This window comes from Cricetulus griseus, chromosome 2 (assembly GCF_003668045.3).
Source record: "Cricetulus griseus strain 17A/GY chromosome 2, alternate assembly CriGri-PICRH-1.0, whole genome shotgun sequence".
Taxonomy (NCBI): Eukaryota; Metazoa; Chordata; class Mammalia; order Rodentia; family Cricetidae; genus Cricetulus; species Cricetulus griseus.
The window spans coordinates 35573356-35600421 of record NC_048595.1 but is presented as its reverse complement, the minus strand read 5'-3'; the positions used below and the strand labels follow the sequence as shown (position 1 = coordinate 35600421).

At 47.7% G+C, this 27066-nt stretch overlaps 4 protein-coding genes across 11 annotated transcripts in view; 2 read left to right on the top strand and 2 right to left on the bottom strand.

Moving 5' to 3' along the window:
* Tesk2 (testis associated actin remodelling kinase 2) overlaps positions 1-8742 on the top strand; it is an 89840-nt gene extending 81098 nt beyond the window's left edge. For 3 of the 4 annotated variants that reach the window (XM_027402577.2, XM_027402575.2, XM_027402578.2), the window contains 6 exons: positions 5031-5113; positions 5563-5647; positions 5879-5962; positions 6173-6259; positions 6694-6811; positions 7089-8742. In XM_027402577.2, coding sequence (XP_027258378.1) covers positions 5031-5113; positions 5563-5647; positions 5879-5962; positions 6173-6259; positions 6694-6811; positions 7089-7804 — 1173 coding nt within the window. In that variant the 3' untranslated portion in view covers positions 7805-8742. The remainder of the gene's footprint in view (positions 1-5030; positions 5114-5562; positions 5648-5878; positions 5963-6172; positions 6260-6693; positions 6812-7088) is intronic. The other variant, XM_027402576.2, reaches the window with a different exon arrangement.
* Toe1 (target of EGR1, exonuclease) lies at positions 8643-12195 on the bottom strand. The gene is made up of 8 exons (XM_027402584.2): positions 12051-12195; positions 11272-11414; positions 11145-11185; positions 10908-11004; positions 10636-10794; positions 10133-10392; positions 9773-9935; positions 8643-9693 (listed from the first exon to the last, which is right to left on the bottom strand). The coding sequence occupies exons 1-8, from the start codon at positions 12100-12102 to the stop codon at positions 9073-9075; spliced, it is 1536 nt and encodes a 511-aa protein (XP_027258385.1). The 5' UTR covers positions 12103-12195; the 3' UTR covers positions 8643-9072.
* Positions 12196-12236: 41 nt separating this feature from the next.
* On the top strand, positions 12237-22353 carry Mutyh (mutY DNA glycosylase). 5 transcript variants are annotated; one of them, XM_027402579.2, is made up of 18 exons: positions 12253-12360; positions 13917-13954; positions 14229-14359; positions 17094-17211; positions 18178-18326; positions 18583-18622; positions 18744-18817; positions 18915-18956; positions 19034-19105; positions 19186-19299; positions 19383-19480; positions 19560-19704; positions 19782-19836; positions 19994-20185; positions 20281-20417; positions 20503-20655; positions 20862-20903; positions 22159-22353. In XM_027402579.2, the coding sequence occupies exons 3-18, from the start codon at positions 14291-14293 to the stop codon at positions 22282-22284; spliced, it is 1626 nt and encodes a 541-aa protein (XP_027258380.1). In that variant the 5' UTR covers positions 12253-12360; positions 13917-13954; positions 14229-14290; the 3' UTR covers positions 22285-22353. The 5 variants fall into 5 exon arrangements, with proteins under 5 accessions (XP_027258383.1, XP_027258380.1, XP_027258381.1 ...); XM_027402580.2 differs by lacking the exon at positions 13917-13954; XM_035439687.1 differs by lacking the exons at positions 12253-12360; positions 13917-13954 and adding an exon at positions 12385-12951.
* A 140-nt stretch (positions 22354-22493) lies between these two features.
* Positions 22494-24423, bottom strand: Hpdl (4-hydroxyphenylpyruvate dioxygenase like). The gene has a single exon (XM_027402585.2). It carries the CDS (start codon positions 24182-24184, stop codon positions 23069-23071), a length of 1116 nt encoding a protein of 371 aa, XP_027258386.1. The 5' UTR covers positions 24185-24423; the 3' UTR covers positions 22494-23068.
* Between the last annotated feature and the right edge of the window lie 2643 nt (positions 24424-27066).

Genomic DNA, 27066 nt, shown 5'->3' with positions numbered 1-27066 from the left:
GCAATGGTGGTGCATTCCTTTGATCCCAGCACTTAGGAGGCAGAGGCAGGCGGATCTCTGTGAGTTTGAGGCCAGAATATGATGACTCATATTTGTAATCTAGTCCTGGCATTCAAGGTAGCTGAGGGAGGATGAGGCAGGAGGATCACAAATTTAAGGCCAGTTTGAGCTACATGGGAGATTCTGTCTGAAAACAGGAATGGGGACGCTTGAGGAGTGGCTGTCAGGGCACCTGTAGTTATTACCTTTTTTCTTTTCTGAGACAGGGTCTTACTATTTAGCACTGTTTCTGGAACTCTGTATAGACCAGGCTACCCTCCAACTCACAGAGATCCTCCTGCCTCTGCCTCCGAGCACTGAGATTAAAGGTGTGTACACCACACCCAGTCAGAGTCTCTAAAAATTGTGAATCAGTCAGTAAACAGGACATTAGACCAAACCCTAGAGAGTTGTTGGTAAACCAGGAAGAGGATGAAGGAAAGAAGTGAGGGATATGAGCTCCCTCACAGGCTTAGTGGCCTCACCTGGAATTTTAGCTAATCAGTTGGCATAGGGCCCATCTTTTCATAGACACAGTCAGGGATCTCAAGTGCTGATCCAACAGAACTTAGGAACAAGTCAGGGTGAGCACAAGGACAGCCCTTGGAAGCCACCCAGTTCTCTGGGGTCCAAGATTGATTGTTATTGTGATGAAATAACAGGTTTCTTTTAGCTCAGAGAAGAATAATGTGAGCACATCAAGGTCAGAAGAAGCCATGATGTGTACCTGGTATACAATAAACCGGAGGTGACTTGGTCAGATTCGCAACAGAGAGGGAGAGAGGACTGGCCTGGGTCAGAAGACTGAATCAAGGCTGGCCCCACAAATGTTTCTGTAAACCAATAATCCCTGCTCTATGCTGTCTCTGGAGGATCGGGTGGGGTGCAGGGTTTCCCGAGCCTGGAGTGTCAGAGCTATTTTCATTGCAGCTATTTGGGGCGAGCTAGTTGCAGCTTTGGGTTATTTATAGATCATTTGAGTTCCTCCTTTCTCTAGAGATGGCAGCATTTGTTCAGTACCATGCATGTCCTTAGCCTCTCTCACAAACTGATACTAAAGAAAGCTCATAACCGAACCTGCTCCTCAGGCCTTCTAGACTGTAAAAGGAGTGGTACAGAGGAGCTCAGGGAATTAAGGAGAAAGGTGAAGGCTGGAGAAATCAGGATTGCAAAGGTAGTTTGCCTTAAACCTTAAAAGATAATTTTTCATAGGTTAAAGGTCGAGGGGTGTAGCTTAGTAGTAGAGCAGATATAACACTCGTGCATATGTGAGCCATGAGTTTAATCCCAGTAAAACACACACACACACACACACACACACACACACACACACACACACACACACACACACACACCACACACTTACTTACTTCATAGGTATCAGAAAATACTCCAAATGGAAAAAAGGAAAATATGAAGCAAGATAAAGATGTAATGGGGTTCTTCAAGCTTGGTAAGTCTGGGCTTGTCCTGGTCACTTGTATATGACAGGTTTGGGAAAGATGTGTTGCATAGCAGTACCAGGGGTAGGAATGTGGAAAGTGGGCCAGATCATACTTTTGGTGGATGGATGCTGAAGACTGAACCAAGAATCTCATGCAAGCTAAGCACATATTATACCACTGAGAAGTATCTTTGATACTTACGACCATGCTTAGTACTTATAAGACAAGGCTATGGACTGGAGAGATGGCTCAGCAGTTTTGAGTATACTGGTTCTGCAGAGGACCTGAGTTCAGTTCCCAGCACACATGTTCTAGTTCCAAGGGAAGCAACACCCTCTTCTTGCCTTCACGAGTACCTACACTCACACCTACATATATACATAATTAAAAATAAAATAAATCTTGAAATAAAATGAAAAAAGAGCCAGGTGGTGGTGGTGCATGCCTTTAGTCCCAGCACTCAGGAGGCAGAAGCAGGCCAATCTCTGTGAGTTCGAGACCAGCCTGGTCTACAACAGCTAGTTCCAGGACAGCTTCCAAAGCCACAGAAAAACCCTGCCTCGAGCCCCCCCCCCAAAAAAAAAAGAAAAGAAAAAGAATGGGCAGTGGTGTAATACGGTTTGATCCCAGCACTCTGGAGGCAGAGGCAGGTGAATCTTTGTGAGTTCAGGCCAGCAAGTTCTACAGAATGAGTTCCAGGACAGCCAGTTACACAGAGAAGCCGTGTCTCAAAAAAAAAAAAAAAAAAAAAAAAAAAAAAAAAAAAAAAAGAAAGAAAGAAAGAAAAAGAAAAAGGATAACATTTGTGCTTTGGAAATTCAGCACTTGGGAAGTGGAGGCAGGAGGATCAACATCCTCCAAGTTCTAAGTCAACCTGGGCTCTATCAAACCTCGTTTCAAAAAATAAAAAACAGCCTAATGGTGGTGGCACATACCTTTAATCCCAGCACTCAAGGCAGAGGCAGGAGGATCTCTGTGAGTTAGAGGTCTACAGAGCGAGTTCATGGACAGCCAGAACTATTATAGAGAAACCCTGTCTCTAAAAACCAACCAACAAATCCCATCATCATCATCAACAGTCCAAGTCAGAAATAGCAGTTTTGGCTGGGTATGGAGTCTCATACTGTACCCCCAGTACTTGGGAAGAAGAGGCAGCAGATCTCTGTGACCTGGAGGCCAGCCTGTTCTACATTTCATGTTCTAGGCCAGCCAAGGCTACATAGTGAGACTCTGTCTCAGAAAACACACAAATACAAAGTATTCCAGGGTTTCTCAGCTACTAGGGTAGTTCTGCTCATATTGATTGGTGCCCATTGATTGATTGGTTCCTCCATCTACTTTGTCACAGTGCCCTGGGTGGGAATAAGAATACTGCCATGTAGCTGGGTGGTAGTGGTGCACGCCTTTAACCCAAGGACTCAGAAGGCAGAGGCAGGCAGATCTCAGTGAGTTCCAGGACAGCCAGGGCTACTAAAGAAACCCTGTCTTGGGGAACTGGAGAGATGGCTGAGAGGTCCTGAGTTCAATTTTCAGCAACCACATGGTGAATTACAACCATCTGTAATGAGATCTGGTACACGAAGGCAGAGTGCTATATACATAATAAATTAAATAAAACAAAACAAAACCTGTCTTGGACTCCCACCCCACAAAAATGAATGCTACATGTTTTCCTGAAGTCACACTACCATAAGCATGACTAGTCAGATGGTGGCTATTCGGTCTTCATGTGAACCTGCTTCTGACATGCTGTGAAAATGGGTAAAGAGATTTTGGACCACTGCTCAGAAAACTGTATGGGACCTCAAGCACACAGTTTCTTGGATCAAATGAAGACCATTATATACTGATTCAATCCCTTTGCTTTTGAGAATAGGTGGCTTAAACCAATATTTAGGTGAGAGAAAAAAAAAAAAAAAAGAAAGAAACAGGGCCGGGGAAATAACTCAGTGGTCAAGAGCACTGTTAGGACCCAGGTTCAATTCCCAGAACTCACATGGCAGGTCACTCTGTCTGAAACTAGTTCCAGCGGGTCCAACACCTTCACACAAACATAAATGCAAGTAAAATATCAATGTACATAACAAAATGAAAATAAATAAATCATTTCAAGATCCAGGATTAACTCATCTGACTTGGGTTGCTTTGTTTTTGAGACTGTTAATTAGGGTTCTCTGGAGAAATGGTTTTCAACTTGTGGGTCAAGACCCCTTTGACAAACCTCTATCTCCCAAAACATTTACATTCATAATAGTAGCAAAATTACAATTTTGAAGTAGTAACAAAAGTACTTTTATGGTTGGGGTCACCACAACATGAGGAACTGTATTAAAGGGTCATATCATCAGGAAGGTTGAGATCCACTGGTCTAGAGGAACTTGAATTTACAAAAGGAATAGGTAATAGAATGGCTTACAGGCTGTGGTCCAGCTAATCCAATAATGGCTGTCTACCAACAGAAGATCCAAGAATCCAGTAGCTGTTCAGTTCATAAGACTGGATGTCTCATTTAGTCTTTGGTATATACCAGAATCTCAAAAGAAGTAGGCTCTAATGCCAGCTAAGGTGTGGACATATCAGTGAGGGTGAGGCAAGCTTCCTTCTTCCTTTATATAGGCTGCCATCATAAGGTAACCCAGATTAAAGGTGGATCTTCTATCTCAAAAAAAATGTCAATTACAAGTGGGTCTTCCCACTGGAAATGATTTAAAACAAAAGTCTCACTTGTATGCCCAGCCATTTGGGTTTTAGTTAATTCCAGATGTAGTCAAGTTGACAACCAAGAATAGCCGTCATACAGTGTTTCATACCCTGGCTAGCCTGGAACTCACTGCCTCCTGGTGTTGAGATTAAAGGCTGTGCTATCACACCTGAATCACAAATCTAATTAATCTAAATCAACAAAAAATGGGGAGTCAAATATTAGGGTAAGTACATGGAAGATCAGTGAACCAGAAGCAGCCACTAGTTGCTTCCTACCTGTCTCCATTCCACCTGATCACTTCCTGTCTTCACCTCCTGAGTGCTGGGATTAAAGGTGTGAGCCACCATAGTTCAGTTTCTGTTGTTAACTAGTGGCTGGCTCCACCCTCTGATCACCAGGCAAACTTTGTCAGAACACAAACAAAATATCACACAACACACACCAACCTCAGTTGCTGTATTAAAGCCCCCAGTTTTGACCCCGAGATCAGGCTAAGTGTGTGGTTCACCAAGAAACAGGACAAGATCTTCTGGTAGGGAGACATGAGTAGTAACAATATGGCTGGCGAATCCCTACTAACTTTTATTATTATTATTATTATTATTATTATTATTATTATTATTATTATAGATTCATTTATTTACTATGTTACAGTGTTCTGTCTTCATGTCTGCCTGCAGGACAGATCTCATTACAGATGGTTGTGAGCCATCATGTGGTTGCTGGGAATTAAACTCACAACCTCTGTAAGAGCAGCCAGTGCTCTTAACCCACCTAGCCATCTCTCTAGCCCTAAATCCTACTTCTAAACTATTTTATTTTCACTTCTTTGGGAACCCTAGAACTGCCTGATAAAGAGAGATGAAAATGGTTACTCTGCAGTGGTAGCTGATTTTGGCCTGGCTGAGAAGATTCCTGATGCTAGGTGAGTAACCCTAAAGACCATGGGCAATAGTCAAAACTAAGGGTAAATCCAGCTTCTTTCCCAAAGGCCCGAACCTAGCCACAGCTCACGTTCCTTCCTTGACTTGACCTTTCCAAGTCTATACCCACCCTTGGGAACAACAAAACCCAAACAGCCAAAAGATCTAATTGTGTAGTCAAGCATGGTGGCATACACCTATAATCCCAATACTTTCAAGGCAGAGGCAGGAGGATCACTGCAAATTTGAGCCCAGTAAAGGCTTTATGAGCCTCTGTCTCAACAAAAATACAGCCTCAAGGGCTGATGATACATGCACCACACCAGGCATGGTGGTGCATGCCTGAAATTCCAGAATTCAGGAGGTGGCTGGAGAATCAATAGCTGCAAATCATTTTTTGTTACTTCCCGTTGTGCCAGTCACCAGCAAGCTTTCTTCCTTTACTTCACAGTACAGGGAGTGAGAAGCTGGCTGTAGTGGGCTCACCTTTTTGGATGGCACCTGAGGTTCTCCGAGATGAGCCTTATAATGAGAAGGTAAGTCTTGAGATTTCAAGGCCTGATTATCTTTTTTGGCCCAGGTAAGGATCTGTATCCTGCTTGCTAAATGTAGGGCTAGCATCTTGCTGTTGTTAACCAGTGGTTGACTTGAATGGAATATGGGTAATGTAGCCCAGACCTAGGCTGTTAAGAGGCGGGTGTGGGGCAGGGAAGATAGACCACTCCTTACTCCACTGAGAAGAAAACTGAGGTCTGACCACCTACCAGGCAGATGTGTTCTCTTATGGTATCATCCTCTGCGAGATCATCGCCCGCATCCAAGCTGATCCAGACTATCTTCCCCGCACAGAGGTGAGCCACCAGCATGGGACAGTCACCTCAGGGATAGGGTTGGTTTGGTTATGGAACTGTTTTATCCTTGGGGTGGAGTTGCTGGAACTAATCTGTAGCTACTTCTGAAGCAGTTCCTAGCCTCTTCTGTGTAGGCCAGGATGAGTGTGTATGATTAATGACTTATCTGTTCATGTTCCCTGTACATGTTTCCACTTAACTCATCCACAGAATTTCGGACTGGATTATGATGCTTTCCAGCACATGGTGGGAGACTGCCCCCCCGAGTTTCTGCAGCTTACCTTCAACTGCTGTAATGTGAGTGTCTTTACCTGGTTTTGGTCAGGTGCTGAGTCCTTTTCATTTGGTTAGGACTGTAGGGAAAGGCTACAAATTAGTCTCATAAAGGGCATGGCATCAGTTTCCCCAGATGTGTAACACCAAGCATATTTCCTACTCTGGCCTGTACAGGCTCTCCAGAGTGCCCTGGACCAAAGGAGAAAAACAAACAAACAAACACACTTTGTATTTTTCAGTCCTTAGCCTTCAGGGTAGACCCATAGCTAGGCCCTGAATACTGACCAAGCTTTGCCAGGTTTTCTTTGTTGAACTATAGCACCAGCCAGTCCTAATATGATGAGAAAACTTTAGTTACCCAACCTGAATTTTAAGATACCAGGAACAGATTCAAATTTCATCTTTGGGGGTAAGAAGTGAAGCGCAGGGCTTATGGCTGGTATGGATGCCTACAGATGGATCCCAAACTGCGCCCATCCTTTGAGGAGATTGGAAAGATCCTAGAGGAAATTATGAGCCGCCTACAGGAAGAAGAGTTGGAAAGGGACAGGAAGATGCAGCCTACAGCTAAAGGTAAGAGATCAGACCCAGATACTCAAACCTGACCCTGAAGGGAGGAGTGAGACTGTGAGGCATTCCCCTCTGGGGAAAGATCATTGATCCAAAGTGGGAGGGGAATGGTTATGGACAGTAAAATACTAGGTTGTCTTACAGCTGTGACTTGGTACATTGCTTCCCTGTTTTCTCATTGATGAAATGGGACAACTATCTACCTCGCTTTCCTCAAGAAAAAATATAATAAAGTGCTGTTTATGTTGACTGAGAGTAACTCAGGCTTACTGTTCTTCAGGACTGTTGGAGAAAGTGCCTGGAGGGAAACGACTGAGTTCACTGGATGACAAGATTCCCCATAAGTCTCCGCGTCCAAGACGTACTATCTGGCTGTCTCGAAGCCAGTCAGACATTTTCTCTCGTAAGCCTCCACGTACAGTCAGTGTCTTGGACCCCTACTACCGGCCACGAGATGGTGCTATACGTACCCCCAAAGTCAACCCTTTCAGTGCACGCCAGGACCTCAAGGGTGGCAAGATCAAATTCTTTGACCTGCCCAGCAAATCTGTCATTTCCCTTGTATTTGACCTGGACGCACCAGAACCTGGAACTACACCTCTGGCTGATTGTCAGGAGCCTTTGGCCATGTCTTCCAGAAGGTGGCGTTCTTTGCCTGGTTCACCTGAGTTCTTGCGTCAGGCCTGTCCTTTTGTGGGCGGTGAAGAATCACTGTCTGATGGGCCTCCACCACGACTCAGTAGTCGTCTCAAGTATGGAGTAAGAGAGATCCCACCATTCCGGGCATCTGCCCTACCAGCTGCTTCAGTCCATGAGGCCATGGATTGCTCCAACCCCCAAGAAGAAAATGGTTTTGGACCCAGGCCCAAGGGGACCAGTCCATGTGTTGAAACTGCCTCTGAGGAGATGGAGGTGGAAGAAAGACCACAAATGACTCCTGTCCATTTCTCTGTCTCGGGAATAAGTTTGCAAACCCAGGGAGAGCAGGATGGGTGAGGTGGTGGGGAGGACTAGTCCCTGCCTCACCATAGGAATGGACCTTTAATGGAAATTGCTGGATCCCCCTTGGTGCACAGCCTGGCTCTTCCCTGGAGCCCCCAAAGCAGGCAGGCTGAAAAGCCTGGCTTAAAAGTTGGGCTTTCAGTGCCCAATGGTTGTAATATGAGGTGTTTCAATAGTTAGGGCCAACCTAATTCTAAGCCTCTGAAATCCAGCAAGGAGCTCTGGCTCCCACTGACTGCAGTGCACGTCCTAGACAGGACCAAAGGACTCTTAGTTCCAGGCTGAGCTGGCAGTCAGCTATGCAGCTAATATCAGTTCCTTTCCTACCCTAGGTCTCTTGTGTCCATTCTGGGGCACATAAGTTACAGGATGGAAACTGGAGCTACCTGGGAGGCTGTAAAGGGCATAGCTATTTCTCAGACTGAAGACTGGGATGCTTCTTGCCAGTATGTCTAAGACACTTGAATAATTGCTGTTTGCACTCACTGTATGGTCAGACCACATCACTACATCTCTATGCAAGGGGGAGACAAGGAATGTGGTGGTGGTCAAAGATCTTTTAGCTAACCTATTCAAAGACCTTTCCAGTTGATTAATCTATTTTCATATTTATAAAGAAGTCTTAATGTTTTGCCTCAAGACTTTCAACCTTGGTGTTGGGAGTGGGGCTGGTTTTGTAGGCCCCAGGGCCTGCACTGTGTATGTGTCAACAGGTGATACAAACCAGTAGTTAATGTATTATACTTGGACTGATTTTTCTCCCTGCTATAGCTGGAGCTTTGGGAACAGTCTGTCCTTACAGAGCCGCAATAAGAAATAACCAAAGAATGAATGAAGTTGGTCAAATATTTTCATAATTTGTTGATTTTTTTTTGTAAAACTTTTCCCAAGACACTTTCAGATTAAAAAATAAAGTTGATGCTGCAGTGCTAGTTAGCCTTATTTGTACCCTTGGATCAGGCCTCTATATAAAAGAAAATAGTGAAGTACTCACTGTCTCTGCAAGGACCTGCTCAACAACTCTTTAGTACTTAAAGGTGACCATAGGCTAATAACTCAAATGACTTTCTTTTTTTTTGAAATAGGGTTTTGCTATATGGCTCTGGCTGACTTGGAATTTGATATGTAGGCCATGAAATTATAGCAGTCCTACCTCAGCCTTCGGGTACTGGGATGACAAACATGAGCCACTACACACTGCCAAACATCTCTCTCCTACTATTAGCTTCTCTCCTAGGCCTAGGGCCAGGCAGATTTTTGGGTCAGCTGCTGCCCCAAGCCAGCTTCATTTTCTGGTTGTGGGCTTTAGAAGAATGAGAAAACTGACTCTTGGCCACTGTAAGGGGTACAGTTTTGCCACTTAGATATACCTTGTTGTGACACTCAGGAAGCCAAGGTCTGGAACTGCAGAGTTGAGGTCCCTGGCTCAGTCCCACATAGGCCATCACATAACCTGTCATAAAGGCATCAAAACCAGCCCGATGCAGTCCATCCCCAGGCACAGGGTTAGGACTGGCTTGACTCACAGGCAGTTCTGTGGTAGCCACATCAACTGTTTCAGAACTTGTTGCTTTATGCTCCATTTCTAAGCCACTTTTGTGAGCTTGCTTGGAACCAAGTTCATCTCTAGTTTCACCCTCTGTCACTCTTTGCTCCATTTCTTCTGTCTTAAGGCTGTCTTCACAGACCTGCTTTGTGGGAGGGCCATCTTCAGCTTCCTCAAAGGTCTGTGTCTCTGGCTGGCTCAGCAAAGCCCTCTTCCGTTTGTCCTTACGTCGCCGCCGACGCCGCTTGTCCTCTGCTACAGCCTCATCAGTGTCAATGATAAGATCAATATCATGTGACTGAGGACACTGAGGTCCTAGAGGGCACCAGCCATAGGCCTGGAGGTTGGAAAGAAACTAAGAAGGGGTTCCATACATCAGAACCTCCCCTTCCCAAGACATGGATGAATGCTCTCACCGAGAACTTGTCGCAGATGCCGGTGGTGTGAGAACGACGGTACGTTACAGGGGACATACAGCATCGGTAGTCAATATGGCCTCTCATGCTAGATGGATAGCTGCAGAACTCCAGGGCAAGATGTGGGGTGCCAGCTGCCCGCTGCTTCCCATTTTCCCGCTCACTGCAACAGCGCAAGAGGGTATTGCTCCACTAGCGTATAAGCTCCACAAGAACAGGGGGGTTTGTGTTTTGTTCACTGCTGAATCCTCAGCACCTAAAAACAGTGCCTGGCATATGGTAGGTACTTGATAAATAATCTTAAGTGGATGCAAAAGGTTCATACCAGGCCCCACCCCTTTCCCTCAACCATGTCCTCACCATTTCCGGAAAGCATATTCTAAGTAGGAAGCTACAAATCGGGCATGAAACTCTGCAGCATATTTGGTGTCATAAATGCCTGCTGGGAACATCTCACACAGGTCAGCAGTGAAGGTTCCCAAGGTCTCAGGCAAGTGTGCGTAGAAGTTCTGGTACAGGAACACCAGGTCTATAAGGCCATTATGTAGCACCAGGGGCCGACGGGCTCGAATTAGTTCAAGGAACAGTGTCCGTACTGACTGGCTCTGGCTTTCATCTCCCTAGGTGGAAGGGAAGGGGTCAGTGGGAAGGACAGCGACAGCGCAGCGCACTTACCCCAGGTTTCCCACCCGGAAAGTGCTACCTCATTGTCTAACCCTCCCTCGAAGGTCTCAGGTTTCCCCAGCCTTGTCATCAGTGACACCCATATTCACAAGCAGATGTCCTCCAGGCATTCAGCCTATGGTAGCAAGAAATACATCACAGAGAACACACACTTAAGGCTAGAGAAGCTGGAGGCCTACCTTGTCGTTGCCCTTATGGTAGGGGATTCCCTGAGCATACTGCCGGTTGAAGTTGAAGCCATGCTGTACCAGGAACTGCACAGACTTTGGTTCTATAACATACTCCTCCATGCACAGTAGGGTGAGATTGAACACTTGGGTCAAATAAGAATTTTCTCCCTGAAAAACAAGGAGGATCTGTTCTGTCAAAAATTAGGAGGAAAACCTCACATTTCTCCAGCATCTCAACTCTTCTGTCCCATGCCTCAATCTGTGTTGAGGGTAGCTCATACCTTATCTGGCTGCTGCTTGAAGCAGGCGAGGCCCAGGGACAGAACAGAACGGGTCCTGGCAGCATGACACACGGCCTTGTAACGTTCCTCGATGCACCTTAGAGTAGGGTTTGGGCATGGCTGTGGCTGAGTTAGTTTCACAAAGGACCCAAACTACCCAGGGCTGATACTCCCTACCCCTGGATTGAGATTTACCCACTTGTTAGAGCTGGGATTAAAGAAAAGCCTTGTACTTACTGGTTCAGCAAACTCTTCCTATCCCCAAGCCCACTCAGCTCCTGTGGATGGGTAAAAGATGGTAATTATTCCCCGAACCCATCAAACCCTTCACAACCACCTGTCCTCCCTGTTTTCCGTGCCTCACCGTGTCCACAGCCACAAAGCTAGCTGTCTTTAAGGCCAGTAAAAGCGATGGCCATATCTCCTTGAAGTTGTCACTTTGTACATCCACCACAGGAACTCGTATTACAAACTCCTCAGCAGACTTTGTGTTTTTGTTGACACCACCTAGGGATAAGGACGGTGATGGATTTTCATGTTCCCACAAGGTCCCAGTTGACAAGCTTTTCCCTAGAGATTTTGCATTCACCGGCTCTACACGCAAGCCTTGGAGTGGACAGTGCCCTAAATTTGGAAAGAGCTTTATGTGGGACTGGGAAATCACTTCCTTTTTGCCATCATTATCAGGAGAGAGGTGAAGTAGACAACCTTTAAGGCTTCTTTATTCTTCAAGCATGTAATCTCAGGACTAGGGAGCATAAAGCTGAAGGATCTTGAGTTTGAAGCCAGCCTGAGCTACAGACCTCAAACACAAACAGATCCCATAAAGTCACATGCGGTTCCTCAGACCCAAGGGTGCTTAAAAGTTAGACCCAAGCTCCATGTATCTTGGACCAACTCCACACTTCCCTAGTGTAACCGATTGACAACCACCGACTCCATCCAAACCACACCTCCCAACATGCCCTCAATCTAAACATTACGGGCTTTGCAGTTGCGCGCGCTGCACACTGGGACTTGTAGTCTCCTAGGATATCTGGCGAAAGCAGAAGCTACAGGCCTGTCTCTAAACTACCGGCCCGAGGCTTTTCCCTCCACAGAACCGCGTAAGCTTCTGTGGCTACCCGCTGGGAAGTCGCTCACCGTCAGAGGTCGTTGGAACTGAAGGTACACCGTCGTCACTGTCGGCAGCCATGACGCCGCGCGCACCGCGCAAGCCTTCTGTGAGTACGCGGAGACTTCCGCTGCGTCTCACAGAAAGACTCCGGTCTAGGATGGGGCGGGGTCTCGGCGTCTCGGTCGCGTCGGGCCCAACTTCCGTTCAGAGCGGTCCGGCCGATTGCGGAGCGCGGACCCTGCGGCGCTGAGTGCCTATTGGCTGAGCGTCCGGACTGAGCGAAGCCACGCCCCCTGGCGGGTTCTCTGGGGCTGCGGGCTGGAGACTGCGCACGAGGTAATTCATTTTTCCGGACGTTCTGGCGGGAACCTGGAACCTTTAAGTTACCGCAGACCTTTTCAGCAGCTATACAGCCCGGGGTTGGGGTGGGCAACGTAGGCTTCCCGGGGGTGGAGGAGAGAATGCCTCCTATGCTGAGCTAAACCATGCCTAGCAGCTCCGGAGAGCTGGGAGTGCGGCAGAGTAAAGGGTCTGAGCGTGGGGCACAACCCCGGGAAGATGGAGGAAGTGAGAGGCGGGAAGCGCCCTGCAGGACACGGGTACACACACAGGTGGTGAAGCCGGGCGGTGGTGGCCTTTACTCCCAGCATTCAGGAGGCAGAGGCAGGCGGATCTCTCTTGAGTTCCAGACCAGCGTGGGCTACAGAAAAAAAAAAAAAAACTCACGTGATAATGTGCACTTGAGTTAAGGGTTTGATAGAAGGATACCAAGGAAGAGCCAATTTGTCAGATTTTGACCCCTGTCAGAAGAGAATAACACTGTCGGAAACGAGTCCCACCTTAGGGTGGGTTCACATCCTCTGGAACCACCGACCTGGATTTCCCCTTACTAAACTAATTTATCAATTCAAAAATTTCTGCAACCTGGTAAGCCTCGCCGTCTATACAGCAATCCAAATCAGACCAAATCAAACCGAATCAGAAGAAGCCCACATAATGGACACGTTCCCAGATGGCCTTCCAGCCCTCACCCGCCACCAGAGACCGGATGCAGTTTAAATACCCCGTGGGAGTGATCTTGAGCATCTCTTGGGGAGGGGTCATCATTTGGCGGGCTTTGGAGGGAGATAGGGGAGAGGGGTTTGGGTGGAACTTCCCCCATAACATTCCAGACTCTGGGTATATTGTTACCAGGGGCTGGGGTGAAGCTTCCACCATAACACCAATATGCAGCATTACCTGACCTCACTGACTTCCCCCCATACCATTACATAATTTTTTTAAAAGATTTTATTCATTTATTATGTATACAACATTCTGCTTTCATGTATATCAGCATCCCAGAAGAGGGCACCAGATCTCATAATGGATTGTTGTGAGCCAACATGTGGTTGCTGGGAATTGAACTCAGGACCTCTGGAAGAACAGCCAGTGCTCTTAATCTCTGAGCCATCTCTCCAGCCTCCCATTACATAATTTAACTAGCATATATTGTGTATAATAAATATATTTGGTGTGGGCTCTGAGGAAATAGAAGAGATCTCTGAGAAGATTTGGAGGGTTCTGTTCCTTTTTAAGATATGGTCTCAACCAGGTGGTGATGGCATATGCCTTTAATCCTAGCATTCCCATTTCCATTCTCAGAGACAGGTAGATCTCTTGAGTTCAAGGCCAGCCTGGTCTAGAGAGTTCCAGGACAGCCAGTGGCTACATAGAAAAACCCTGTGTAGCCACAGGAAAACAACAAGATCGGGTCTTATGTAGCACAGGCTGACCTTGAACTTCCTTTAAGACAGCAACAACAGTGAAAGTCTTCAATTCCCACCCCTGGAGTGCCGAGTTATAGGTGTCACCACCACCCTGATTTGTTTTATTTTGGTTTTTCCCAACAGGCCTTTTCTGTGTAGTCCTGGCTGTCCTGGAACTGTGGGTATGTTGGTCTCGAACCTGGAGATCCTCCTGCCTCTGCCTCCTGAGTGCTGGGATTAATGAATCACCACCTCCAGGCTTTTTGTTGTTGTTTTAAGATTTATTGTTATTCTTTTTAATTACATGTGTGTGTGTGGGCTTGTGCATGTGATTGCAGTTGCCCATGGAGGCCAGAGACATTGCAAAAGCAAGGTCTTTTAATGAAAATGAGGTGGTGAAGTCCAGGTACTGGGGGGGGGGGCGGCGGGGGAGAGACATTAAAACTGGTTTGGTAGGATTACAGGGCAGCTGAAGATGAGATCAAATTGCTTAACTAGCCGATGCTTCCTGAGCTGATATGGAAGTAATAGTTTCTGCCTCCTGGAGCCATCTACACAGTAAAGCACCTCCTGGGGTTGAACGCACAGTAAGCACCCATTTGTAAGTGTTAGATTACTTTGTAAAAGCCTGTACTCCCATTTATTTTATTTTATTTATTTTTAATGTGTGTTGTGTTTGTGTGTGAGCCCGTACATGCCTTGGGCATCAGGCTTGTCTTGGCAGGAGGCACTTTATCTGTTCAGCCATCCTGCTGTTCCCTGCTAGTAATGTTTTTGCAATTAGAGAAAAGATAGCCAGGAAAACAGTCTGGCAGCAGTCAGCCAGGTGTATTTTCTTATTACCAATGTCCAGCCAGTTACAATTTACTAGCTCTTTCTTCTCATTGATTTGCCATCTGCTCTCAGGCGAATCTTTTTCCCTCTTTAATTCTTGTTTTCTCATTTCTCTGGTGACTAGGTGACTAGTAATGGTTAGTATAACCAGTCTAAGTATCTAAACAGATAGACTGATTACTTATTCTGTATTCCTAGACACCCCAAACAACCCTTAATCATATATGCTGGTAAGCATCAGGTATATACAAGTGCTCTTTGGTCATTGGCTCTACCCTGCCCCTTTACTCTTTGTCTATTACTAGGCTGCCTTATAATGATTCTCTGAGCAAGATGAGCCACTTGCTCATCTGTTTTTATCATACCTCAATGCCATAGTTAGCCAATACCAAACCCATGGGCATTATCTTAGTTACTGTTCTATTGCTGGGAAGAGACACCATGATAAAGGCAACTTTTTTTTTTTTTTTTTTTTTTTTTTTTTTTTTTTTTTTTGGCTTTTTGAGACAGGATTTCTCTGTAGGTTTGGAGCCTGTCCTAGAACTCACTAAGATCCACCTGGCTCTGCTTCCCGAGTGCTGGGATTAAAGGCACATGCCACCACTGCCCAGAGCCCAAGGCAACTCTTATTTTTAAAAAAGCATTTAATTAGGGGCTTGCTTCGGTTTCAGAGGCATAACATTGGAGCAGTGATTGAGAACTTTGCATCCTGATTCAAAGGCAGCAGAGAGAAAGAGAGACAGACAGACTTCGCCTTGTTATGGGCTTTTTAAACCTCAAAGCCCACTCTCAGTGACACACGTGCTCCAACAAGCCCACACCCAATCCAAAAAGGCTACACCTCCTAATCCTTCCCAAGCAATTCCACTAACTGGGGACCAAGCATCCAAGCATATGAGCCTGTGGGGACCATTCTCGCTCAGACAACCACAAGCATCTTGAAAGGGCTTAAGATAGACGCATCGGGTATAGTTGTGTACTACATGTATAGTCCCAGTACTTGGGAAGTAGTGATCGGAGAATGTATTATGGCTGTAATGGAACTGAATGGATAGAATGAATGCACATATTAAAAGGGAATTTATTAGAGTGACTCACAGGCTGTGGTCTGAGTAGTTCAGCAATGACTGCCTTCTGATGGAAAGGCCAAGAATCTGGTAGTTGTTCAGTCCAGGAGACTGGATGTCTCAGCAGATATAATCTGTGGTGAAGCCACCCAGGAATTACTAGGGAGTTGTTGCTCTTCAGTCTATGCTAGCAACCTGAAGTAGGTAGAGTCTGATACCAGGGAAAGAATGCCTCAGCAACAGATAGATACACTTGCCAGTGAGTAAGGACAAGCAAGCAGAAAGCAAAAGCTTCCACCTCCTTGTCCTGTTATGTGGGCTGCCTCCAGAAGGTATGGCCCATATTTAGGGTATGCTTTCTCACCTCAAACGATCTGTCTAAGTTAGTGTTTCTATTGTTGTGAAGAGACACCATGACCACATAGCTCTTATAAAAGAAAACATTTAATGGGGTTCAGCTTACATTTTCAGAGGTTTTGTCTATTATCATTATAGCACAAAGCATGTCAGCATACAGGCAGACAGTACTGGAGAAGAAACTGAGAGTTCTACGTCTTGATCATAGGTAACAGGAAGCAACTGTGTCACACCGAGCAAAGTTTGAGCATAAGAGAACTCAAAAACCAGCCCTACTCTCACAGTGACACTCTGCTCCAACAAGGCAGCATCTACTCCAACAAAGTCACACCTCCTAATAGTGCCACTCCCTTTGGGGGCCTTTTTTTTTTTTCAGACCACCACATGATCCAATCAAAATCCTTCAGACAGGGTAGGGGTGGGTGGGTGGGGTGTGTGGTGGGGTTAGCAGGGCACACTTTTAATCCCAGCACTCGGGAGGCAAATAAGGTGGATTTCTGTGAGTTCAAGGCCAGCCTGGTTTACAGAGCTAGTTCCAGGACAGCCAAGGCTACGCAGAGAAACCCTGTCTCAACAAAGAAAAAAAAAGAAAATCCCTTACAGACATGCCCAACTGCTTGGATTTTAGTTGATTTCAGACATAGTCAAGTTGACAACCAATATTAAGCATTACAGTGGACCAGAAGTGTGAAGCAAACCTGGACTACATAGTGAGACCTTTTTTCAAAAGACCAAAAAAAAAAAAAAAAAAAAAAAAAAAAAAAAAAAAAAAACAAACAGGCCTGGAGAGATGGCTCAAGCATTTAAGAGCATTTGCTGTTCTCATAGCTGAATTCAGTTCCTAGAATGCATATGGTGGCTCACTAACAGCTGTAACTACTGTTCCAGAAGATCTGACACCCTCTTCTAGCCTCTGAGCGTAGCACATGATACATACACGGGGACAAAAAAGGAAAGCTGGGCATTCTGAGTGATTTGGGAAGAGGTGGCTATAGTTCCTGCAGGACTCCTCAGATGCAGCCTCATTGTGACTGACCACATTGGCTACATCTGTCTGTTCCAGGTTATCATGAAGAGGCTACGAGCATCCATAAGGAGTCACAGAAAGCTGTCAACCAACCACGAGAGAAGGAAAAAATGTGCCCTTAGCAGCAGCCAGGCCAAGCCTTCTGCCCCTGCTGGTAAGGAGCTGGCTCTTGCCATAATGTCAAGGAACTGGTTTCACTGGCCATACAAGAGGGCAGATTCAGGCTTGCTGTGTAACTTTGGGCCAAGAACTCTGGGTATTTTCTTAACAGTAAAATGGAACAATTTCATCTATGTATTTCTTCACTGTCTGTGTGGCTTTCATGGGATCAAATGAGTTTATAAGCCTGAATGTGTTTTGAAAATAGGGAAGCTATTCTGCATGGGTACTTATTCTGCCTAACTAAAACTATTAAGCTTTCATTTGAGGCCCAGAGAGACCAAAGACACTCTGACAAAACTAAGACCAGAAATTTGGCCAAGGCCACACATAATTAGACCTGATCAGATTGTAGCTCTAAAGCTTGAATGAATGAGGGATTTGGGTAGGAGAAGCTGTAAGTGGGAACAGGCTACTACAGGTTGCTATGCCTTGGGTCCCTGATGAACCCCTGCAAAATGATCCCCAAAAGGGCCCACAGGATGGCTTAGTGGGAAAAAGCTTTTGCCATACAAACCTAGCTAGTGACCTGAGTAGGACCCACAGAAAGGCAGAAGGAGAGAACCAGCTCCAAGAATGCTGCCCTTCCTTTGACTTCCACACGCACGCATGGCACACATTCACATCATACACACACAATAAACATAATAAATATTAAATACTGAGAGCCAACTGTGGTGGTTACTCTTGTAATACCAGTGCTTGGTTGGAACAGAAGGATTAGGAGTTTGAAGTTAGCCTTGGCTACATAGCAAGTTTGAGGCCAGCCTGAACTATATGAGATCCCGTCGAGACCCTGCCTCAGAAAACTGAAAAGGGTGGCTGGAGAGATGGGCAGTTTACAGGTGCCCAGAACTCCAGCTCTAAGGAATCAGATACCTCAGATACACAAGTACTTAAAAATAATTAAAAAAAAAATGGGGGCGGTGTTTGATCCCTGAGTGTCCTGGCTGTCCTGCAGGCCGGGCCAAGCAGAAGGGAGAGGAGTTACTGCAGACTTCCGTCTCCCCATACCATCTGTTCAGAGACATGGCGGATGTCGAGACTTTCCGAAGGACCTTGCTCAGCTGGTATGACCAAGAGAAGCGGGACCTTCCTTGGAGAAGATGGGTAAGTGGGACAGGAACAATGAGTGAGAACCTGGCACTTAGCTCTTTTTTTTTTTTTTTTTGGTTTTTCGAGACAGGGTTTCTCTGTGGCTTTGGAGATTGTCCTGGAACCAGCTCTTGTAGACCAGGCTGGTCTCGAACTCACAGAGATCCTCTGCCTCTGCCTCCCAAGTGCTGGGATTAAAGGCGTGCGGCAACGCCCGGCTTGGAATTTAGCTCTTTCGATATTGAATCTCCACCTGTGGTTTCATTGACAGGTAGAGGAGGAGGCCGACTTGGACAGGCGGGCCTATGCTGGTCAGTACAAAACTGGGCTGCTTTGCCTGTAAGTCCTTGGGTGTAGGGGTTATGCTTAGGTTTGGGGGCTAGGGGCTAGGAGCCGGGGTGACTCACTCATGTTAGTTAACCCCCTCCCCAGTATGGGTGTCAGAGGTTATGCTGCAGCAGACCCAAGTTGCCACAGTGATCGACTATTATAACCGATGGATGCAGGTGATGCCAGGGAGGGAGGGAAGAGTTGGCTAGACCCCGAAAAAGGGTTCCTCCACCATCCTCATCCTTGACCTTCTTACTTGTCTTGGAACTACAGAAGTGGCCAACGCTCCAGGACCTGGCCAGTGCTTCCCTGGAGGTGAGCCACCCTTGGGTAGGGAGAACAGAAACAACTGAGGTTGAACTCTGATTTTGAACTCTCACCTCCACCTTCAGGAAGTGAACCAACTCTGGTCTGGCCTCGGCTACTATTCTCGAGGCCGTCGGCTGCAAGAGGGAGCTAGGAAGGTAAATGGGTGGTGCACCAAAGAGTAGGAGGCCAGTGGCCTGAGATGTCTTAATACTGTGAGCCTTTCTATTCCAATCAGGTGGTAGAGGAGCTAGGAGGTCATGTGCCACGTACAGCAGACACCCTACAGCAGCTCCTGCCTGGCGTGGGGCGGTACACAGCTGGAGCCATTGCTTCCATTGCCTTTGGCCAGGTAAGCCCATATGTCACCTGTATTTAACATGTACACCTCCCTTCTTCCATGTCCAGCCTGACTCCCAGGCTCCTCTTTGCTAGGTAACTGGTGTGGTGGATGGGAATGTTTTACGGGTGCTGTGCCGTGTCCGCGCCATTGGTGCCGATCCCAGCAGCACCTTTGTCTCTCATCACCTCTGGTAAGATATTGGGATGATGGGAAGTTGGGAAGGGTCTCTTCACAGGGTTTTTGCTTGTAGTAGTGTTCCTTACTTTTAGGAGCCTAGCCCATCAGCTAGTGGATCCAGCCCGGCCTGGGGACTTCAATCAAGCAGCCATGGAGCTGGGGGCCACAGTGTGTACTCCACAGCACCCTCTCTGCAGCCAGTGCCCTGTGCAGAGCCTTTGCCAGGCGTACCAGAGGGTAAGCCTCCTGAGGAAGAGTTGGGGTGCCCTAGTGAATGACCTTTGCCCTATGACACCCTCCTCTATGTCTCTCAGATGGAGTGCAAACAGCTCGTAGCCTTGCCAGGCAGTCCTGACATAGAGGAGTGTGGTAAGCACCAGCCCTGGTCCTAGCCTGCCCTCCCTGTCCCTGTCAGGGAGCTGCCTTTTCAGGCCTGAGAAGATGCTGATGTTGCAGTGGGACTAAGCCTCCCACTGGGCTTGGCACCTAAGGCTACTTGCTGGAGCAGTTTGGGATCTGTTTCCAGCTCTCAAGACTAGACAGTGCCAGCTTTGCTTACCTCCCACAAAACCCTGGGACCCCACTCTGGGAGTGGCCAACTTTCCTCGAAAGGCCAGCCGCAGGCCTCCCAGAGAGGAGCACTCTGCCACTTGTGTTCTGGAGCAGCCCAGAGCCACTGGGGGTCCCCTCATCCTGCTGGTGCAGAGGTCTAACTCAGGTATCTGAATATGGGGATTAGAGGGCAGTGTCACAAGCAACAGAGGAATAGAAGAGGGAGCAGAAGACACTGACCTCGGATCTGGCCACCATCAGGTCTGCTGGCAGGACTGTGGGAGTTTCCATCTGTTGCCTTGGAGCCCTCAGAAGAGCAGCAGCACAAAGCCCTCCTGCAGGAACTGCAGAGCTGGTCTGGACTCCTCCCAGCCACTCGTCCCCAGCACCTGGGGGAGGTAGGTTAGCAAAGGTGCCAGGAATCCAGGAATGAAGGCTTTTGTGTTCACATTCACAGAGCTGGTTCCATCTCTTCTCCCACAGGTGACCCACGCCTTCTCTCACATCAAACTGACGTATCAGGTATATCGTGTGACCCTAGAAGGACAGACCCCAGTGACCCCTGCACCTCCTGGCGCTCGATGGTTGACTTGGGAGGAATTCCACACTGCAGCTGTCTCTACCGCCGTGAAAAAGGCACCACCTTTATTATCTTTCCTTATTTGCCTCTTGCTTGTTTTACATGAACTTATTGCTATATAAAAGAAATATATATTTTAAACAAGATTGCTGGGGCTGACCGTAGGTTTGGGTGGCACTCAGGGCATTGTGGTTTTTTTTTTTTTTTTTTTTTGGAGAGGTGCCAGCCCTGTTTTGTTTCCTTCCACCTCCATCTTGGCTAGGTATTCCGAATGTATGAGGACCATCGGCGAGGGACCTGCAAGGTGAGCCCCAGGTTCATCCTGTCATCTTTCCCCAGGCCTGCCTCTGGTGGTTTTTAAGTCACTTACTGACATTTGGGGATGAATCTTATCCATTCGCTGGGGACAGAGGTACAGTTTATGAACTAGAGAATGATTGTACAGTGAGAACTACAGGGTAGGGGGGGACAAGAACAAATTGATGTGGGCTCTGGTGTCGCAGGTAGGTGAAGTGTTTGTGTTGGGTTTTGTGGCATATGTGGTAGGGAACCATTTCAGAGACAAGAATCAGGGAAAGCTGCTTAATGAGAAGAACTGCTCATTTGAGTCCTAGAAAAAGATGATTTATCTTTATTATTTTTAATTATGTGTACGTATCAGTGTGTATATATACATTGAGTGTAGTGCCCATAGAGGCCTGAAGAGGGCATTGGCTTCCCTAGATTTGATGTTATAGGTACTTGCTTGTGAACTATGCAACATATGTACTGGCCCTCCAACTCAGGTCCTTTGCAATAGCAGCGCGTGCACACACTCTCTCTCTCTCTCTCTCTCTCTTTCTCTTTTGCTTTTTTGAGACAGGGCTTCTCTGTGTAACAGTCGTGACTATCCTGGAACTCACTCTGTAGATCAGGCTGACCTTGAACTCACAGCCATTTGCCTGCCTCTGCCTCCCAAGTGCTGGGATTAAAAGCATGCACCACCGGGCTACAGAGATGGTTCAGAGGTTAAGAGCACTGACTGCCCTTCCAGAGGTCCTGGGTTCAATTCCCAGCAAGCACATGGTGGCTCACAACCATCTGTAATGAGACCTGGTACCCTCTTCTGGCCAGCAGGCCTATATGTAGGCAGAACAGCAGAACCCTGTATACATAATAAATACATCTTTAAAAAAAAAAAAGCATGCACCACCTCCGCCTGGCTGCCACATACTTTTAACCACTGAGCCATTCCCTTACTCCCCACCCCCTTGAGAGTCTCATGTAATGTTGGCCTCATCCACACTGTGTAGCTGAAGATGATGTCCTTGAACTTCTGATCCTCCTGGTGGGATTATAGGCGTGTGCCTCTCATACCCAGTTCTATCTAACACTAAGCAAGCCCTTTGTCAGCTGAGCTATGCACACTGCTGCAGCTTTGCATTTTAGCAAGATTTTCTTGGGCACTTTTTAGAGAGTCGACTAAAGGGATTGATACTTGGAGGCAGGTGGGAAATTCCAGTGTTAGGCTAGATTCCCTGATGTGTACTTATTACCTCCCATCTTTGTATTTTGCACAGGGTTCTAAAAGGTCCCGGGTGTCTACTCCATCAAGCCGGAAAAAACCCAGCCGGGGACAGCAAATCCTGGATAGTTTCTTTCAGCCTCATATTCCCTCAGACATACCCAACAGTATGACCCAGTGACACCCTTGTGAAGCCTACCCCAAATCCAGTCTAATAAAATGCTTATTTTTGTAGTCCTTTTGGAGACCATTCCACACTTTCTGTAGCTCTTTCACTTGTCAGAGGCTAAGAAAATGGTAAAGTCGGCTTGGTTCTGACTTGCTCTGGCTGAGCTCCCAAGCAGCCCTGGAGGCTGGACGCATTCTGACTTGAGTGTTCTTCCCCAGTAAAGAGTGAGGGCAGCTGCAGGGAGCACCTGTCTGTGGCTGACATCCAATGCTCCCAGTCTGGGTCTCAGGTAAGCTCTGATTGCAGCTGCAGCATCATCTTAGAGCAGGTGGTTGGGCTAACCCTGACCTAGTCCTGTCTGCACCTGCAGCTGTTGCTCCCTAGTGAGATCAACACAGGAGGGTTTGTATTGAATTCCTTTTTATTCAGGGTACATTTCACAATGAAACTTCAGAAAGCACAAGGTTTAATAATCATAAGACCCGAAGAGTTGATGGGAAGGAAACACAGAAAACACAAAGACTCCAGAGTGGTGTTGTGTCTTACAATCTCATTTCTTTATTCTTTATATTACCTAAATGCGTTAGACATTTTAGGGGTTGTTTTAAATCCCAACTCTTTGGAGTCTAACAAGAGACTCTAGAATTGGCAGGTACTGGTTAGAATGAAGACTTGCACCTGGCCCTGAGGGCACAGATGGCCTTTATCTGAGGTGTGATCCTGTGGAGGTGTGGTGCTCTGAGGTGTGTCACTCCCAGAACCTAGGACTAGTGGCAACTCCCACATGTAGCCCGGGTTAGGCTCCCTGGGCCCTGGCAGTTTCCTCTTGCACCGACTGCCATAGTGCCCGGATGTTGTTCTGGCCAAAGCCTGTGGCCCCCTGTCTCTGAATCAGCTCCAGAAAGAAGGTGTCCTCAGTGAAGAGGGACTTGGTGAAGACCTGAAGCAAAAACATATCTTTATTGCCATCTAGTAGAATTCCCTGCCTTTCTAGAAGGCTGGGCTTGTGCCCTGCAGCTATGATTTGTTCCTCTTTGCCAGGCTGCTGGTAGTAGGCTTCAGGAGGGGTCAGGAAGCGGCCTCCCGCCTTCATCATCCCTTCAGAAGCTTCCATGATGTTGGGAGTGTACAGTCCTACGTGCTGCAGGCCTGGCCCCCTGTGCCGGGCTAGAAATTGCTCTACCTGGTCCTGTTTGTTGGTGGGTCCCGGCAGGGACTCTGCCAGAACAAGGGTAGGGACAGTGCTGTCGGCAGGGATCTGCAGGGCAGTAAGCCTTAGTCCCCCTCGCCCAGGCCCTGCAGACACCATGAGGCCCAGCTCCGGATCTTCACCTGGGCTCAGCGGCAAGTGGCAAAACCCAAGGCAGTCTTGGAACCAGCGCCTAAGTGTAGGGGAGCTGCCAGAGGTGCAGGCCAAGGTCAAGTGGTCCACGTGGCTGACCCAGCAGGGGCCAGGTGTGCAAGGTAGCCGTCTGAATCCGGGCAGGAAGGATCCGCGATAGCCAGCACGCTGCAGCAATGTAAAGCTAAGATTACCAGCCGGAGAGTTGACCACTGTGTAGATGGCTGTGCCCTGTGCATCCTTCACGCTAGTGGGTGGTACCGGCACGGCGCAGCCCCGTGCCGCCAGCGCCCGGGCGGCGCCGTCCACATCCTCCACATCGAAGCACAGGTTCGTGGCGCTGGCCACCGTGTGATGCGGATCCAGGCCGTACAGTGGCTCCCCCGGGCCCGAGCCTTCGTTCACTAGAAAGACTGCATCTCCGCTGCGCAGAGCCAGCTGTTTCCACCCACCTGTTTCCCGCACAGCCAGAGGCTGGAAGCCGAAGAGGCGGTGTAGGTCCTTCGCTAGGGGCTGCCCAGTTGGGACATGGAAAGCGACATGGCACAGACGGCGGGCGGGCGCAGCCATGGCGAGCCCAATGGCCTGTCACCCGGCCCTGTCCTTCTGGGGCCGCTCACTTGTTTAGAACTCCAAAACTCTTGGTCCAAGACTAGTTGTTGGAAGCTGGTGAATTCCAGGTCTGCCCGAAGAGCGCGTTCTTTGGTCTTTTCTGGGCAGAGGTCACAGTCAGACCTTGGGGGAGTGACCCTCTCTGCAGCGCAACCTCAACCACAAGCGGGCTGAGGACCACAGGCTCTGGGAGTAAATTGTATGAGAACCACGTGGACCCTGAGCGAGCGGACTCGGAGATGGGGTGGAGCCTGAGACTCCGCCTTTGACACGCCCTCTCACCCAGAACCGTCTCCTTGAGTACAGCCGAGAGGAAGGACAGTTCCTTCCCAGGGCCATGGTCCAGGTCACACCCTGGCACTGAGCCACCCCTTCCGGGGCCCGGGAAGTCACAATAGCCACCTTCACTCCGTGCCAGGCGCACTCTTCTCCAGACCTCAGAGCTAAGTTCTGCCCGGGTGGGGGAGGAGCCCGAATCGTTCCTCCACAAGCACGGAATTTCTTACTCTGGTGCTTTTTCTCTATGATTCAGGAGTTTGTGTTGAAGTCCTCGTGCTCCATTCGTGTTTTACTTAATTCTCTTAATATTAAAATATTTTCAGTTACAGATTTCCAATCCCCAAAACGGGGCAGAGAAACGGATAGAAGAGAAAGGATTTACATATCTTTCCAATCCGGGCAATCTCAATTTCATCTGCCTCTTCAAATCTACTTCCACATCTAATTGAGACTTGGAGGGAGAAAAAAAAATTCCTAAAATGCTGTTGCGTTTTGTTTGTTTCATCACCTAAATAGGACTCCCAACTACAGCTCAGGCCTTCCTTAACTCTTTAAACTTCCTAAAGCCAGGAGGCCCAAGATGAGTGAAATCACTAGAATGAGGAAACTAGAAGTCTTGTGGGATTTCAGCTGTAAGGTCCTTGAATTAAGGTTAGAGAAGGACACTGAAAGGACAAAATGCAAGAGGAAAACCTCAAGAGAAGATGCAAGCCAAATTCAGAGTGATTGTACTGAAAAGCCATTTGGGAGGGACTCCATGCCCCACGACGCAGACAGAAACTCTTTTGTCCTTTGTCCGAGTGAGAAGACTGGCTGCCATAGGGGATCAGACTTAGACTAGCAGGCTCCACTGAGGGTTCAGGATTGCAAGTAGGAGGGGAGGGCAGGACCTCTTTTGCTGACCAGTGGTCAGAACATGGATTCCAGGGCTAAGCAGACCTGGGTTACTTTGCATGCATGACTTTGGTCATGTTGCTCAGTTTCTTATCTGCAAACATGGGATTCCCCTGCCCTGGTGCTGGGAATCAAAACCCATGTTCTCACACATATTAGGCAAGCATACTATTTAATTACACTTTGCCTTTAACCCAGATTGCTGTGATTAAACAGTGTTCAATCAATAGTAGCTGTTGCTGTAGCTATTGTTCTATTCTTATTACACAGTGTCAATGGTACCTACCAGAGGGTATTATTGTCTGACCTGTCTGGGAAGATGGGGATGGGCAGAGACTGTACTGGCTTGGATCAAAGGCTAGGCAGTCAAATCAAGGAACAGCTCTGATAATGGCCCAGAACAAGTCATGACTCTCTTCAGGGAATCTTGTAGCATTAATTCCTAACTCCACCCCCCCATGCTAGGGATTGAACTCTGGGCTTTGTGAATCCTAGGCAAATACTCATTGAGCTACATCCCACCCTCCCAACCCCCCACCCCCACCCCCACCTCTGTCCTGTCCTTCCTTCTCTTACATCCCCTTGGACCTCAGCTTCATCCCTCTAAGATTTCTAAGCCGGAAGCACTATGGAAAGTGTCAGGACTGCCCTAGGGAAAGGTGTGTCCTAGTTACAGCCCAGCCTTTATTGCTAGCTGCAAGACCTTCCCACTTTAAGCCTGCATAATCCCAGATCACTTTCCTCCAGATTCTTCATACTGAGCAGGATGATAGTGGCCGGTCTCAAGCCGAAACCTTAAATGACTGCAGATAAATGAAAGATTTAGACAGTGGAACCCTAGAGGTCTCACCTGTCCTCCCACCAAAAAGAAAATGTCCCTATTACCAGACCCTAGATTGTGCTGATTTTCTCAGATGTGCAGCTGAGGAACTGCTACCTGTGGAGAGGCCTAGGCTTTAACACCTGAACTTGGGTCTGATTGTGTAGGGCCTGGACTGTGGCTTTGACCTGGCTATTAGTGGGTGTAGGTCAGACTACACAACCAAGACAAGAGGGTCACCGTGTAGCCTGCTCAAAGGCAATACATATTAGGGCCACTCCTAGAGCACTTAGGAAGGCCCTGTTTTTGTAGATTCTGAGGAAGGAGGCCTGGAAATACAGCTCTCTGTGAATGCTAGAGCAAAAATAGGCCTCCCTGAGTTTTTATAGTCAGGCCTTTGACCCAGCCCTAGAAGTTTGCCTTCAAATGCTCCAAGTACAACAAAGTAGGTATACATAAGACCATTGGCCCTTCACGTCCCTCTTGCTAAGGAAGGGAAAGGCAGGGCTTCTGGAAACTAAGTGGTATGTATGGTGGTTTTAGCTGGAGTGTGGTGTCCTGAAAAAGCATACTTGACACAGGTAACAAACACACTGGGTTTTCAAGGAGAGGTGAAGGTGGCTGAGGGTGTTGGTCCCCTGTGGCATCCAGGACATTACCCACTTAGAGTTCCAGGGAACCTTCACAAGCTGGCTTCTCAGTATGCCGACTGTCCTCCCGCTGGGGCTACCCGTGCTGGGATAGGCAGGACTGAAGCGAAACAAAGGACTCTACTAGAAATAAAGTCCCAGGCCATGGAGCAAGGTCATGGTACTGCGGAAGCTTCCTGCCACTCCTGCCTTGGGTG